At 35.3% G+C, this 15,624-nt stretch overlaps 1 protein-coding gene across 9 annotated transcripts in view; it reads left to right on the forward strand.

Annotated features, from left to right (window-relative positions):
• The window catches only part of MGAT4C (MGAT4 family member C), a 710,947-nt gene that overhangs the window by 682,404 nt on the left and 12,919 nt on the right, over positions 1-15,624 (forward strand). For 8 of the 9 annotated variants that reach the window (XM_087868878.1, XM_087868879.1, XM_087868884.1 and 5 more), the window contains 2 exons: positions 9,661-9,813; positions 15,088-15,235. In XM_087868878.1, coding sequence (XP_087725004.1) covers positions 9,661-9,813; positions 15,088-15,235 — 301 coding nt within the window. Of the gene's footprint in view, positions 1-15; positions 1,440-9,660; positions 9,814-15,087; positions 15,236-15,624 lie in introns of those variants that run through there. The other variant, XM_045780185.2, reaches the window with a different exon arrangement.

Below are 15,624 nucleotides of genomic sequence, written 5' to 3' on the forward strand. Positions count from 1 at the left end.
TGGACTGTCTGGAAGATCGTCAATCCTTCCACCTGCATTCAATGTAGTTAGAGTAGTTTCAGGGTTGCATCTGTGAGGAAGGATGTAGCCCATTCTGTGGAGTTGTGTCCCTACAACCACACATACTGCAGTGTATCCAGAATCCAGAGGTAGTCTTGTAGAACTCCAAAGTTAGTTGATCAAAAGTCTTTAATTGCGATCACTTGCTTTGCATTTTAAAAGATGCAAAACTGTATACAAACAAAACATTAGGAGTAAGCACTTTAACTTCATCTTTAATGAGGGAGGCCATTGGGCGGTGGCAGCTCAGATCCCTGAGTTGCCATTTTGAAACTATCTGAATGAAGCTACTAAGTTTCATATTTCTTCTTCCAGTTATCAGAGGAATTGACTAAGCTCCTGTCTCAACTAATCTAAGCTTCATTGTGGTGGCAACTTTGCAGTGTGTTTCTTCCAGTTTATGTGATTTGGGGCAAAGCCACAACCTGTATAAACTTCAGGTCCTCAAAGAGGAGATATCTTTCATATAACCAAGAAGGGTGGTGCTGCCTGCAATGGATTCTCCGTTGCTCCTGGGGCTCCTCTTCCAAGTCCTGCTGATTGGCATGGCTCCAGCACACACAGCTTGTGGAGAGGCAGCAAAGGGAGTCAGTACCTGAAGCAATGGGACTCCCACCCCAGTGGACACAAGTATTTCCTGTGAGAAATTTGTTTGTTTGTTTGTTTGTTTTCATTTAATATAAAGCTACTTTTATTATTACAAAACAGAACTAGCTTTGATTATTTTATCTCAGGACTGGGAAGGAGAAGTAGGACACAGGATGAAGAAATTGTAGTTTTGATCCAAAAGAATTGTTCAAATTCTCTGCCTCCTCTACCTGCCCAGTGCTCCTTGGCTGTCTTCCAAGCGCCCTTTCTCAGGAAATGCAAAGGACAAATAAAAGTGCAGCTAATGCCAGAACTTGAAAAATAAAATAGCTCTGAGCAGTTGTTAAGTTCCCCTTCCCCATTTTTTGCAAAGAGCAGGACTGAAATAGACTAACTGGATTTGGCGTCTACACAGTTTTCACTGCATAAAATTTGGGGTCTGGCTGGCAAGGGAAGTTCAGATCCGAAAGGACTTCCTCGTTGCGCTCCTTGCAGGGCTGGCTGTGCTTTTGCTAACACGTGCTTTACCACCGGGCATTGTGTTATCACTCTGATGACTGAGACCATTTGCAGGCAGCTTTCTTGATTTCTGCCCTGTGGCACAGCAAAGCCCTGTTGTTAAACGTTTTTCCTACTAACCTGACCTGACTGATAGCCCCCTACCTGGAAACACATCCTGACATCTAGTGTGGATCTTCTCGCTTCCGGCTGAGCAGTGGAACTCTCAAACTAGCTTCCCGCTTCCGGTACAGGGGCTGATACTTAAGAAACAAATGATGAACAGCATACAGGTAGGAAAAACCATCAGCAACAGAAGTATTATCCTGGACTCTGATAATGGCAGTGAGAATGGTGGGGGAGGGGGGGATTGTGGCAGGTGAGAGACTGAAGGCTCGAGACAGACCTTGGAATATTTTTGACTTTGGGAGAGCAGGAGACAACTTTTGAGATGGTTTAATTGGTGATTATAAATCTAGGCCTACCAAAAATGAGACTGCAAGGATGAGTAAGCTGGAATGGAAAACCATCCTGTAGTTTTAGATTCATTGCGTTTGTGTGAATAGCAAGAAATCTGCCTAGAGATAATAGTCACTATTCAAAAATTGGAAATAGGCTCAGGAAGGAGCTGAAGATCTAAATTTTGAATCTTGTTCAAAAAATGGTTGTAAGGTAGATCATGTAATGCCAAACGGTTGTAAAGAAAGGAGAGAAGATTGGACACAATGGTGAGAAAAATAATGTTATAGGCGGAAAGATTACTAAGAATGTCTTGTATCCTCTTTGGAGATGGTTTGTAAAGTTAAGAAGACAAAATTTAGGTAGGATTAGTATTAAGTAGTGAGAAAGAATAGTACCTTCTCACTGATTTACTTGTTTCATCGTCAGTGATTATAGCTATATTTATATAATTATGTGTATATAAGTGTATAGGATTATATGCCACACTATTTATAATTTCAAAATTGTATGTAAATAACTGAAAATGTAATATACATTTTATATAGAGTATATTTATCCATATATTCATATGTAATAATCTTTACAAAAGGAATTATAGAGTGAAAATAATTTATTTCCATTTAAAAAATGAATTATTTGGTATAGCATTACATCCAAATGATTTTTAAATAGTTATGTCTTTGAAGTAGTTTCATATATGTGAACATTCAACACCTGGGTCTTCCAAAGAGAATGTGATTCTTTAAAAAAAAGAGAGAGAGAGAGAGAAAGAAAGAAAGAAAAAAGAAAGAAAGAAGAAAGAAAGAAAGAAAGAAAGAAAGAAAGAAAGAAAGAAAGAAAGAAAGAAAGAAAGATGAAGTCTTATTGAACCAGATGTGCCAATTCGGCATACATTCGGAGCAGAGGAGTAGGGATTTTATATGCCCTTATTTCCATAACTGTATTCACAATCAACAGTGTTGTATTATAAATTTCTGATGAAGAAGCTGTTTTTGAAAACATTTGCAGTAAAACTACTAAACAAAACATGTCCCATTACACGTGCAGGAGATAAAGTGTGTTGTAGCATATGTTGTTAGCAAATAAATTTCTCATGACATTTAGGGTATAAAAGATGATATATATCATCCTGAGAAAATAATTCATCTAAACCATGATAATATGAGTTATCATTTTTCTAAATGAACCTAATCTGTAATAATCAACCCATGACCTCTGAAAAACACTTTTTACCGCTCTAAAATTATTCAAAGACTAAGTGGAAAATGTTTAACAAATAAGACACTGTTTGAACATGGAACCAAAAGACTGCTCACATAATCTGTCCTCATTTGTGTGACTGATATTTTCAAGCAGGAGCACGCTAGTGCAGTTTATGGTCTCACGATGTGCTCACCTGTTTAATAATTTCAAACCAAGTTTCTACTTTCTTGTAATACTTCCAGTTTGTAAAGGATGGTGAGCTTGAGTTTGCCAAGCTCAATTTCGCGGTTTTCAATAGTCAGTTTTATTAGTTACTTGTATTGACAAGCTTTCTTTTCACAGTAGGACCCTGAGAGACTAACGCTGTTGCAGAGTGTCTATGGATTTTAAATGGCTACGTGGAGTGCCTGGGTGGTGCAGTCATTTGGGTGTCTGACTCTTCAGCTCTGGTCATGATCTCAAGGTGGTGGGATTGAGTCCTATGTCGGGCTCCACACTTGGGTGGAGTCTGCTAAAGATTCTCTCTCCCTCTTCCCCTGACTCCCCCCCCCCAATAAATAAATAAATCTTTTAAAAAATAAAAATGGCTACCTAGTAATGCTACCATGATATCGAGGAGTTACCTTGCTTGTAAATCTCTCTGCTTCTGTCCATCACATTACCACCTAAGCCATCAGTATCTCTCTCATGGGATATGGCTCTCTCCTCCTTTGTTGGATTATTTTGTATTATATTGGTTTATGGTCAGACAGGAAACATTCTTTAAAATCCTTACCTACTATATATACTTAAAAACACACAAAAAATTAAATATTAAGAGATAATGTTGGATTATTCAGGTGCTCTGTCTTTGATATTTTTTTGACTATTTAAAATCAGATTCTGAGAGAAGAATATTATTATCTCTCACTGTGTTTGCAGATCCATAAACATGTGCTTATGTTTCTAAGAGTTCTTGATTTATACATGTTTCTGTTCTGATGTTTCACAATGTTTGGTCTCTTGACCTGTCGTGGGCTGTGAGAATTTATAGACCCCTAACATTAGGCATTTTGACTTATGAAATCTTCTGTTGTTTCTGATTTAAGAAGTTGCTGGTTGTGTTGTTTGGTGGGGGTTTGTTGGGAATTGTACCGTTTAGCTTTACAAGGTGGCCTTAATTGAGTCGTTTTATGCTTTTATGGCCTTTATTCATTCACATTATATATCGGGGTGCCAAACTGTGGTATCTCATTGTTTGAATGTGCTTCAAATACTTTGCCTCATCCCTTTGTCATGAGCCTTTTTGAATAACTGTGTTTTAAATATGTTTCTTTTATAGAGTTTCAAGTTTGAGTTTGTGTGTATTTGTGCATGTGTGGGCACACCCACACATACAGCACAGTTTGAAAATCTTTTCTTTTAAAAAATGACTTAAGCAGGGGCAGCTGGGTGGCTCAGTTGGTTAGTCATCCAACTCTTAATCTCAGCTCAGGTCTTGATCTCAGGGTCATGAGTTCAAGCCCCACACTGGGCCCCACACCTGGCTCCACACTGGGCATGGAACCTACTTGAAAGAAAAAATTAACAAGCTCCAGGCAACACAACCAATCCATTTTACATTTGCCAAATCATTTATAATGGAAAGAAAAACAGGTGCCATTAGATGCCCCAAGTAACATTAAAAGCAAGACAATAATGCAATACTATTTCTCACAAAAAAGAGAAGAAAGTACAGGCAAAGAGTTGTATAACCAGCAAGATATTTCTGACCATGATGAAGAAATAGAGGGAGGACTTACCCTCTCTCCTTAACTAAAAAACTAGACTAAATATGTGAAACAAATGTTCGCATTTTGTACAACAAGCAGAAAAGGGCATGATTCCTGGTAGGAGGGAAACAAATGAGATGATTGCCACAGCTTACTGTTCAGAGTTTCTAGGCTGCAGTACGAGGAGAGAGAATCCAATGAGGCAGTGGGCTTCCCAGGGTGAGGAGACATAGTTGAGAAGTTTGAGATTCTGACATGGCTAGAATTCACAGGCAGAGCACCAGAGAGGAGAAAGCTACATGCAGACTACAAGTGAAGGGAGGGAGTGACAGAGAGAGAGAGAGAGAGAGGGAGGGAGAGAGAGAGAGAGGGAGGGAGGGAGGGAGAGAGATCTACAAAGCGTTTCACTCATGTCTTTAAGCACTTAGTGCATGTGTGTCAGAACACTATCCAACAACTGGCAAGGAATCACTGGAAAAGAACAATTAGAACAGTTTCTGGAATGTGGTATGTCCCTCCCTTCCCCTATGATCCTCTCTGTTGTTTCTTATGTTCCTCATATGAGTGAAACCATATGGTAATTGTCTTTCTCTGATTGTTGACTCATTTCACTCAGCATATTACCCTCATTATAATTTCCCTTTCTAATAGTAATTCCTTTTGTCGATATTTGCCATCAGAGTGCTGGTGTCAGAGAAGCCTCCAGTCTTGGGCTAATTTCACCTCACTACTAAGGCAATACTCTTCTGAGTACTCTATCTGATGGCCAATCTATTACAATTTTTTACTATTGTGGATGAAGGAAACATGAATTATTTCTGTCTTTGCATTGCAAAAACTGTTCTAATTGTTCTAATTGCTGATAGGGGTCCATTTTATTCTTTTGCATATAGCTGTCCAGTTTTCCCAGCATCATTTATTAAAGAGACTATCCTTTCCTTACCAAGTATTCTTGGCTCTCCTGTTAAATATTTAGTCGACTGTAAATGTGTGGGCTTATTTTTGAGCTCTTGATTCTGTCCATTGAACTGTGTCTGTTTCTTGGACTGTACCATACCGTTTTGATTACTACAGCTTTGTAGTAATATACAGTAGTTTGAAATCAGGAAGTGTGATGCCTCTAGTTTTGTTATTCTTTCTTATGATTGCCGTGGGTTTTCAGGGTCTTTTGTCACTCCAGACAAATTTTAGAATGTTTTTTCTATTTCTATAAAAAAAAAAAATGCCACCATTGGAATTTTGATAGGGATTGAATCTATTGGCTTAGGGTAGTATGGAAATTTTAATGATACTAACTCTTTTAATACATGAACACGGGATATCTTTCTATTTGTGACTTCTTCAATTTCTTCCATCAATGTCCTGCCCTGACTTTTGAAAACTGCCTTCTGGCAACAAACTAGAAAAATCCTGGCACTTGCTTCTTTCATTTCCTTTCCCTCAGAGATTGCCCTGTGCTGCCTGTTGTCCAGTATCTGAAAACACCAATCATTGTATGTGGATGAAAGACAGATCCTCCTGAAAATGCAAGAAACCTTAATACTTTCCTTTCAATGACCAATTTCTAGAATCAGAAGTTGATGCAGCCATCACCTCTAATTGTGGTAGATAGGTTTCTTACTTTCTCTTTCTCTTTTTTTTATTATTGCCCTATATGCATGAATTTATATTAATTCAATATTTTACTATCAATCATAGTCATTTGTCGATGGATTTATTTTCCCAGATTTTCTCAATAGAAGTCTCTTCAAGCTGTTTTCTGTGTCCTTTAGATATGCTCCTACTAATCTCTAAGAGCTTCCTTGCTTCATGGCATAACACAAAGATAGCCTAACCATATAGTCCCTTCCCCTGCCTGAAATCAGCTATTTTGTTTTCCTCTCAATAAATTTAATTGACTGTAATTCTAGGTGGTTTTTTTTTTCTTTTTTTCTGAGTATTTATTTGGATTTTCCTGGACCCAGATGATTCTATTTCAGATGGGAAAGGAGTTTGGATGAATTATTAGCTTCCTTAATGTTCTTTTACTGTGGTTTCTCTGATATTGTTTGTTTAATAAATGACACATATTTTGATCTGTTTTCCAGTTGTTTGTTTGCTCTGCTTTGGGCTCCTCAGCCAATCTGCTTGTTCTGGGTGTTATTGTTTTCACTTATATGTACAGTGAAATTCGTGCTATTATCGTTCTCCTGGGTACGCTGAGGGCGTACACTGTGGACGGTTATTTGCACTCTGATTGTTCTGAATGGATTTTGGAGGATTCTAACTTGAAGGATTGGATGTTAGAATTTAGATGGTCGCCATTATTCTCTCAGGATTCTGTCTTTCTTTCTTTGTCAACTCTGGAATTACAACCTGGGCTTTTGTTGTTGTCTTATACTATTTTGCATTATTGCAGAGTGCTCTGAAATATTGCCTCCGAAGTACTATACTTTCTACTTCTCATATTACTTGAAATATCATATATCACCCACCTCCTCACATTATATATTTATATGTTTATTAGGCTAAGTAGATTTAATTAAAATTCTTTCTGCCAAAAAATTGAATTTATGTCTTTTATATTATTTCTATTTTATTCAAGAGATCGGTATCACAAATTATTATCATCATATATGTGGGATAGTTTGTTGGCAACAATATGTTTAAAATGTCATATGAAACCTAATTAATAAACTGTGTACCAATAGTGGTTAATCGAGCAGACTCTGATCAATTTTAATATTTGAAAACTGGAATCATCCCTTATAGAGACACCTCAAGAAAACCCTGGGTTTTTTCTTTCTTTTTTTATTTTTTATTTGTAAAACTAATGGTAGTATTAAAACCTCAGCACTGTTATGAAAGATTAATGAGCTTCCCATGTAAACTGTATTGCCTTGCATTTAGTAAGTATTTAGCAAATTTTAATAGGTATACTTATTTTCTTTATATATAATTATCTACATTTGAACTTTGCAAATTCAATTTGCAGTCACATTATTTACATTTTGTCGTCTCAAAAGAATAGAATTAGAATATACTTCTTCTTGACTTAGCATTTATATTGCACTGTAAGTCGAAGACCATCAGCTCTCCAGATGAAAAACAAATAAATAAAATTATTCTACAACATGATAAAAGACAAAAAGATAAGTTCTAGGTATATTAAAAATCTATCCATGAAAAAAACAAAAACAAAATAAAGGAGACTGTCCGTATAACATCAAAATTGGGAAGGATTTCTTAAACACGATATCAAAAAAAGCCATATGTATGAAATAAATTTGAAATCAAAACCACTGCACTGCAAAAGTCAGACCAGAAGAAGATAAGTGTGGGAATTCATAATGCCGGGCTAGATAAGATTTGATAAAACACATGCCTCCCTGGATGAAAGTAGTTGAAAAGCAAAGCAGTGTCTGGAAAACTGGGCCTCCTTTGCAGTTTCTGGGCTGAAAACAGCCAGATCCTTGCTGCGGCTCAATGTACTCTTCCAGGGAGTAAATGCTTAGAGAAACATTTAACTTTGGGGGTCACTACTCCACGTGCTCCCTGCCTGCACGCACGTCACCAGCACAGCTTGTTCTAATCACAGGTACACTCCCTACGCCATTGTCCTGATTATTAAAGCGTCACATTCCTTCTTGTTTTTCTTACTCCCTTTATGTGTTGATAACGTTCACAATAAAAGTGGAGGCAGTTTGGTTTGGGACCTTTTTCGCCTAGAGCATCTGGTTCCCACGCCCTCTCCTTTCTCCTACTAAGATTACTAAGTAATCTTTTCATTCACTGCCTCAGGGTTTGCTGGCCAAACCCAACGGCAAATGTAATACTTGGGGAAGATACCTAAATATTTTCAACATAAGCATATGTTGTGCATCTATGTGTGTATGTGTGCATCTAAGTATATGTGTGCATCTCTACACGTATATTTAAAACTTCTACAAATCAACAACAACAAAAATTAAAATAAAAATAACCCTAGAGAAAAATATGGCTAAAGAAAATGAACAGTAATTCTTATTTTTCTTTTTCAGAATTCTTCCCTTCTCCGCCTTTGTTAAGCCTTTCTCCCAATTCCTAATATTCTTTCTTATAACTTATAAGGATTCATAAATTCTTTCTTGTGTTAATTCATTGAAAACACATTGTTGGCCTGCTATGTCCTAGACATCATGCAATGGTTTGGGGGACAGTCCATTTTCACTTCCTGAAGTTCTTTATTCATATGATACTTTATCCTCACACTGAGCTCAGGGAGACCCAGTACCCAACTAGAAGTGGTACAGTTTCCAGACTATATTTGATTTTAGACAAAATATGATTCAACGAGTCTTCTGACCATTCCAGATATGTTTATACTTTTTAAACAAATGATCAGTAATCTAAATAAATCAGGGATTGGAAGATAACACAAAAATGTAGAAGAGTAGAATGGGGAAAAAAAATTAGATCTCCACTAATCTTAATGATGTTAGTTTTGCTTTTTTTGCAGTCTATGAATTATTGTTAACAGCTAGACTTCCAGTGAGTACGTCAAGCAAGGCCATGTAGATACGCCACCCCAGGACTTAACAAGAATTACTGGGAAAATAATTCTGTAACTCAAGTTCTCAAAGATATGTTTGGACCTAGCCCAAAGTTTAACTTCCTTTATGACTTCTCTTTCCTTGAACCAGGTTCCCTCCCAGGTGCTCTTTTCAGTGCACTTACTCCAAGATCAATATTAGGCCCATGCTTCTAGTTTCTTCCATTTTCATTACATTATAGTATGAGGACGTAGACGTTACCTTAATGTCTGTCTTTCTCTTTTATTTTTGTTCTGTTTCTCATCAAAGGACTTTTTTTTTTTTTGCATTACCATTGTCAGTGTTCATTTATTCAGAAATAACTGAGATTTGCTTTTTATTTTTATTTACTCCACATCAATATAAAGCAGTGCATTGACTTTATGTTAAGATATTAATAATCTGTGAAAATCGTATGTGTGAAATTGGAAACAACGTTAGTTACACAGGTGAAGGGTGAGTTTTATAAAGGCCTGGCTTTCGATACCTATGAAGACATACTTACATCCAAAATTAATTGTCGGTAATTCTGTGCCCCTTTTCCACAGGATAGAATGTTTAAATTTTGTCAAATGAAGCATATTTTTGAAATACTTGATAAAATGAGATGCCTGCGAAAACGTTCCACAGTGTCATTCTTGGGAGTTCTTGTCATTTTCCTTCTCTTTATGAACTTGTACATTGAAGACAGCTATGTTCTGGTAAGTTTTGGAGGTTAATTATTTTTGTTGTTGCTGTTACAAATAAGGTCTAAGTCGAATTAGGCTTAGTCCGATTGTAACCTAACTTTAATCCCAGGCTACTGGAATAGCCTTGGTTTGAGCAAAACTGTAACATGTATACTTCCTATCTAGCTACTTTTTGTATTAGTTCTGTAATACCAGCATTCCAATTATTCTGATTTATGTTGCAATGTTTTCTTTAATGCTGCATATAGTAGTTCAAACATGTATATTTGGTTATAAATAAATTAACTATCATCACTATGCTGAATTAATTTTATGTATAGCCATAATAATTTTTGAGCTTTAATTTTATATACGTAGAATTTTAAAAATTCCTTAAAGATAGTCCTTACTTTCTCAATTTTTTTACATTATCATCAAAATTTTTAAAATCTTATATTTTAATTAATGATACTAATTATGCTCTTTGGTTAAGAGGTAATATTTTATTGTAATGTATGACACCTCATTTGATTTTGAATAATCATAAATGGCCACCATGTTATATATTTATATTCACTGAAAAGTAGTATAGAACCTCAAGAACTAGAGATAATGATGTGAAAACTATTCAGTAGTTTAAAAAAGATAAATTAGTATATAATATATAAATCAATTTTTAAGTAAGTTCTAGAAATATACAAAAGGACTGACTCTGGCTAATTCTGAGAACTCAATTAGTTCTATTATTTGTTACCATTATGAGTATCACATCATTTCGTGTCTGATGAGAATAACATGGACATTTTTGCTTATTCACTTTCTATCTGAATTGAACTTAAGATGTCTGGAAAAATCCTAATCTTTATGTTATTACTCCTGTTCACGTATTCCAGAAAATCAAAATCTTTTGGACACAGAGAGGACTGAAAAGTACTTTCCACCATGCAAGCATGCTGAAAGTTTCAGTGAATATCTTAGCAAGAGAAAATCTGACAATAACCACAAAGGGCATTTCCAGTAAAATGTTTTATTTCATTAATTGAACATGATATTACCTACCCACGATTTGCCATGTACTAGTCTATATCAGTAAGCCAACCATCTGATCTTAGTTGGGACAGATCCTCTGGGGAGGTCTTCTGTAAAGCATCTTGCTTCCATTAGCATTGTCCTTTGATGACAAAATTCTGCCAGATTCCTAGATTCTGACTCTGCCTATGGCTTTTACATTCAAGATACTTCTTGATCTTGTGGTCCCTTCATTCTGTTATCCGTAGAAATCACCATAGATGAATGGAATTTGACTAGGCATGATTTAGGTAAACATAGCAAACTGGAGAAACTTACTGATGAGATGCATTTTGACCTTTTTTTAAACCTAATTGTTAGGTTTATGAGACTTAAAGACAAGGCCCACGTGATCGCCCTATTTTTTCTGGATAAAATTAAAGATCATAAATTATCGAGGAGAGCTTTTGATAAATGATTTAATTTTGTAATAAAAATTTATCTCTTGCATCTGTGTCTACTGGTAGCAGTAAATCACATCTTGTAAATCAAACACATGGTATTGGCAGGATGCGTATTGTATTCAATGACTTGCTGCATTTGTGAGACACTTTCAAACGCAATAGTATTTCATTTTAAACAGACAAAAGACCATTGTATGCAGCAAACAGCCTTATATCTTGTTGATATAGAACCTCTTCAAATTCATTATAAAATGTGTAAGAAGTAATAGAATGTATATCTGTAAGAGGATCAAGTACTATTGCCCTGTCTCGTGGATTTTTACACATTTCTATCCAAGCTTCAGTCCTACCCATCTAATGTAAAAGGTGTGATTTAATGAAGCCGCTCTTACTCTAGAGTACTTCTCAATGAAATTTTCTCTGGCTAGATTATGCATATATCTAGTCAATTTACAAATCAGCCCAAGTGTAGAGAAGAGATTGCTCCTTCATTTTAAAAATTGTAATTATTTTTATATATTAAGTTAGAAAAAGTGAGTTAAAATGATGGTTAAATACAAGCACTCCCCTTACTGAAAATTTAATGACAGTGTTTTTATTACTTTAATTTCTCACTATTTACTAGATGCTTGTTTGTTTGTTTTTTTTACCTAAATGCATTTAGAGCTAAATTTTATCCCAAGGCTTAATATGTATAAAGATTTAAAACATTTAAATAATTAATGTAAAACTACATTAAAACTGTTTTTCTAAAAATGTTTAATAGCCAGGGAAAACCAGCCACCTACTAGTATACAATGTAGTTTCTTTGTAACACTTGTCCCTTTTGACCCTTTTATCCATGTTTATTTCAGTTTTTACAAAATTATCTCATTCAGGTTTTTTTTTTTCCCCTTGACTCCAGAATGCCACAATGTGTACAATTTGCTAAGCATAGACATTAGTAGATCTTTCTTTTCCTGCCTTCCTTATTTCAGGGGGAAATAATAGTTATAATTCAGAGAAATCAGATAAACAATTACAAGTAAAAGATCTCTGGAGTTATTTAGCACATTCTATTCTGCAGTGTTTGCTAGAAAATCCATTTGTGGCCTGAAATCCTTGGTATATAACAGTTTAATGTATTGCTTACATATTCAGGACATTTGTGCCTTTCATTGGGAAAGGAAGCCAAGCTCCGTGTAAGAGACAAATACTGTTACAAGGCAAACTAAGTAGAAGAGACGCTACATGCCCAATCAACTTAGCCTCTGGGCTGTGAGCATCTTCAAAGTAGCCACCAGGGTATACACTTAGTCTGCAGCTAGTCCACTGAATTGCATTCCTATCCAGAAAATGATTGTCATAAAGCTTTGTCTTATTACTGAGAAATACACCACGGCACAGTAGCTACAGGAAGAAGGTATCCAGGGAGAGCCTAGCTGTTCAGGTAGATGCCTCTGGAAAGCAGCCAACAAGGCTGACTCAGGTGAAAGTTGCATTATTTATTTATGCTGAAAAGTGTAAAGGAGCTTGTTCTCGAGAATTTAATAAAGTGCTTTCATATAACTTCCATTTCATTTTATATTCTGTTATGTCCTTCAATCAGGATGAATGTACTCTATCTTAACACAGAAAAGGTCTGGATTTTTACACATTCAAGATAGAATTCTTAAAGAAATATTCAATATCCTGCACTTCCTTTAGAATGTAACATCACATAAGAACAGAATGGTAAAATGAATTCAGAATTGTGACTACTGTGATTTTTTATAGATATTTCTCCTAGACCCTATTGATAATGGACATTATTACGTTATTAAAGAAGTTGGTACTGAACTGAGTCCTTAGTTACTTTTTAGCAATCCTAAATTTATTTTAAAACTGTAATAATATTTTATAGGTTTTCAGAAAGACAAAGATGAAAATATTTATGTGTAAAGAAATTGCAGTAATCAGAATTCAATAGATATTCAATTAGTATATTTATAAGAAATATAGAATTCAAGGTATAATTTCATATATTTTGAAAGTCTGTAACTTATAGATGGCAAACATTATAAATATTGTACAAGACAACATATTTTTCTCAGTTATCAAAAAAATATAAAATATAGAAATACAGTATTGAAGACCAAGTATAGGTTTATAAACGTAATTGAGGGGCACCTGGGTGGCTCAGTCATTGAGTGTCTGCCTTTGGCTCAGGGCGTGATCCCGGCATTATGCGATCGAGCCCCACATCGGGCTCCTCTGCTATGAGCCTGCTTCTTCCTCTCCCACTCCCCCTGCTTGTGTTCCCTCTCTCGCTGCCTGTCTCTATCTCTGTCAAATAAATAAATAAAATATTTTAAAAAATAAACCCATAATTGAATATACAGAAGAGATATTTAGAATGGATCTTGAATTAGCAAAGACCAGACTGAAAGCTCTTCCCAGTCATGGTCTACTAGTCTCAATTTTTATTCTAAGACAATTCCAGTCTGGCCATTGATTTAAAATTTTGAGTCAGTCTCTTTTTCCATTGATATTTGAATGTGATGCAAAGTATTGAATGTTCCAAATGAGGTAAAATTTGTATTTGAATCCTCTCTAATCTTTTATAACAGGGTTTAACTAAAGTTTTATTGACCACAGGCAGATAATATGAGGACCAAATTGGTTCAAAAGCATTTACTTCCTCTATTTTGTTAATTGCTTGAACATGCCTGACCTGCCATTCTATAGGGAATAGTAGAAATAGGTCCATATAACTTCACACAGTACAGTAGACACTTGCCAAAAACAACAACAAAATTCTCTGAATAGGTTATCTTTGAATATATTCTACCTGTGGTAGTAAGCCTTATACAAAGGCCAAATAAGTCGATATTTTGCTAATAATGTATAACAAATAAAGACTTGATCAAATCGTGATAAGATAATTAAATCTACTATTGAACTTATACTAAAGAAGAGAGAAAAAGGGACTGATTAATAATTAACAGGATATATTTTAAGCTAAATATGAATCTATTTTTTTAATATAAACCTTCTCAAAGATTGAATGACATAAGTCCATTACCAATTACATAAAAGGGATCTTAAACATTAAAGGACCAGACTTCAACTCCAATGGAATACTACACACACACACACACACACACACACACACACACAAGTAACAAGCAAACATATCATGGGAAAAACTAGTCAAGTTCTGAAGACATTTCCTTGACTTGGTACAAATGTAACTTAACTAAGATATCTTGAAGACATGTGAAAAAACACTGATGTCACAAGAACCGTGGCTATCTATTCTCAACAGTCTTTGATTATAGTGGCCATATAAGTGACTGACTAAAACTTCTTGGTTAAAAAATTACCCAGAAATAATTATATAGAAATAATGTGTTGGTATTATTGAACAATGCTTAAAGAAGATGAAATAGCTTAATATGACTCAAATATGGGAAATTCAGTAAGAATTAGCTTTACATGACTGTAAAGTAGATTATTGTGAAATTTTAAGATCGTTGAATTATTGTAAAGAATTTGAATTTTAACATAAAGGCAGTGGGAGTTTTCACGTAGAGATTTTTTTGTCAAGAGAATGCCGTTATTAATGTATGCTGTGGAAAAGCAAATGGAAGAGAAGTATAAAGAAAACAATAGGGTAGGAGAGCCTGTAGTAGAGACTCTAGCTGGGAATTCAGGGGAGAGATGAGGTTCTCCAGCCTGTGGTGCCAGTAGTTGGGATTTATAAAATACCCAAGTTACATAGCAACCCGTATGTTCACTGTGTAAGAAGAAACTTTCTTTAATCCATGACCATCTATTATTTATTTATTTTCCCTGCCTCCTTCTTGGCATTCAGGAAGGAGACAAACAACTTATAAGGGAAACATCCACACATCAGCTGAATTCAGAACGTTATGTGCACACTTTCAAAGATTTCTCTAATTTCTCAGGAGCCATCAACGTCACCTATCGCTACTTAGCTGCCACTCCTCTACAAAGAAAGCGTAAGTATCCCTCCGCCTCCAAATCAAGAACACATAAAGCATTTTTGTTTTAAAATAATGACAGCCGGACTCATTTGTATGGCAATAAAACTGTATGGGCTTTATTAATATATATTCTTTGGGAAGTAATTCAGTGTTTCTTCACGAATTGCAGTGACTGATCCAGTTCCATTAATAACCAAAAAAAAAGAAACTTTTTAAAATGCCTAATTGTAATATAAACTTCCAGTTTGCTGTAGAACCTCGTAGAGAGACTGAGAAAAATCAATTTATTTGAACTTTTAAAACTTCCCTTTTAAAAATAACTTTTAAAAAAATCTCTAATACTTCGGTTTTTATGACTTGCCACTGCTTCTGAAGTAGTGAAAGTCATTGTTTTACCAAGGTGC

The sequence above is a fragment of the Ursus americanus genome, chromosome 17, assembly GCF_024610735.1.
Source record: "Ursus americanus isolate L20-20 chromosome 17, mUrsAme1.1.p, whole genome shotgun sequence".
NCBI classification, from domain to species: Eukaryota; Metazoa; Chordata; class Mammalia; order Carnivora; family Ursidae; genus Ursus; species Ursus americanus.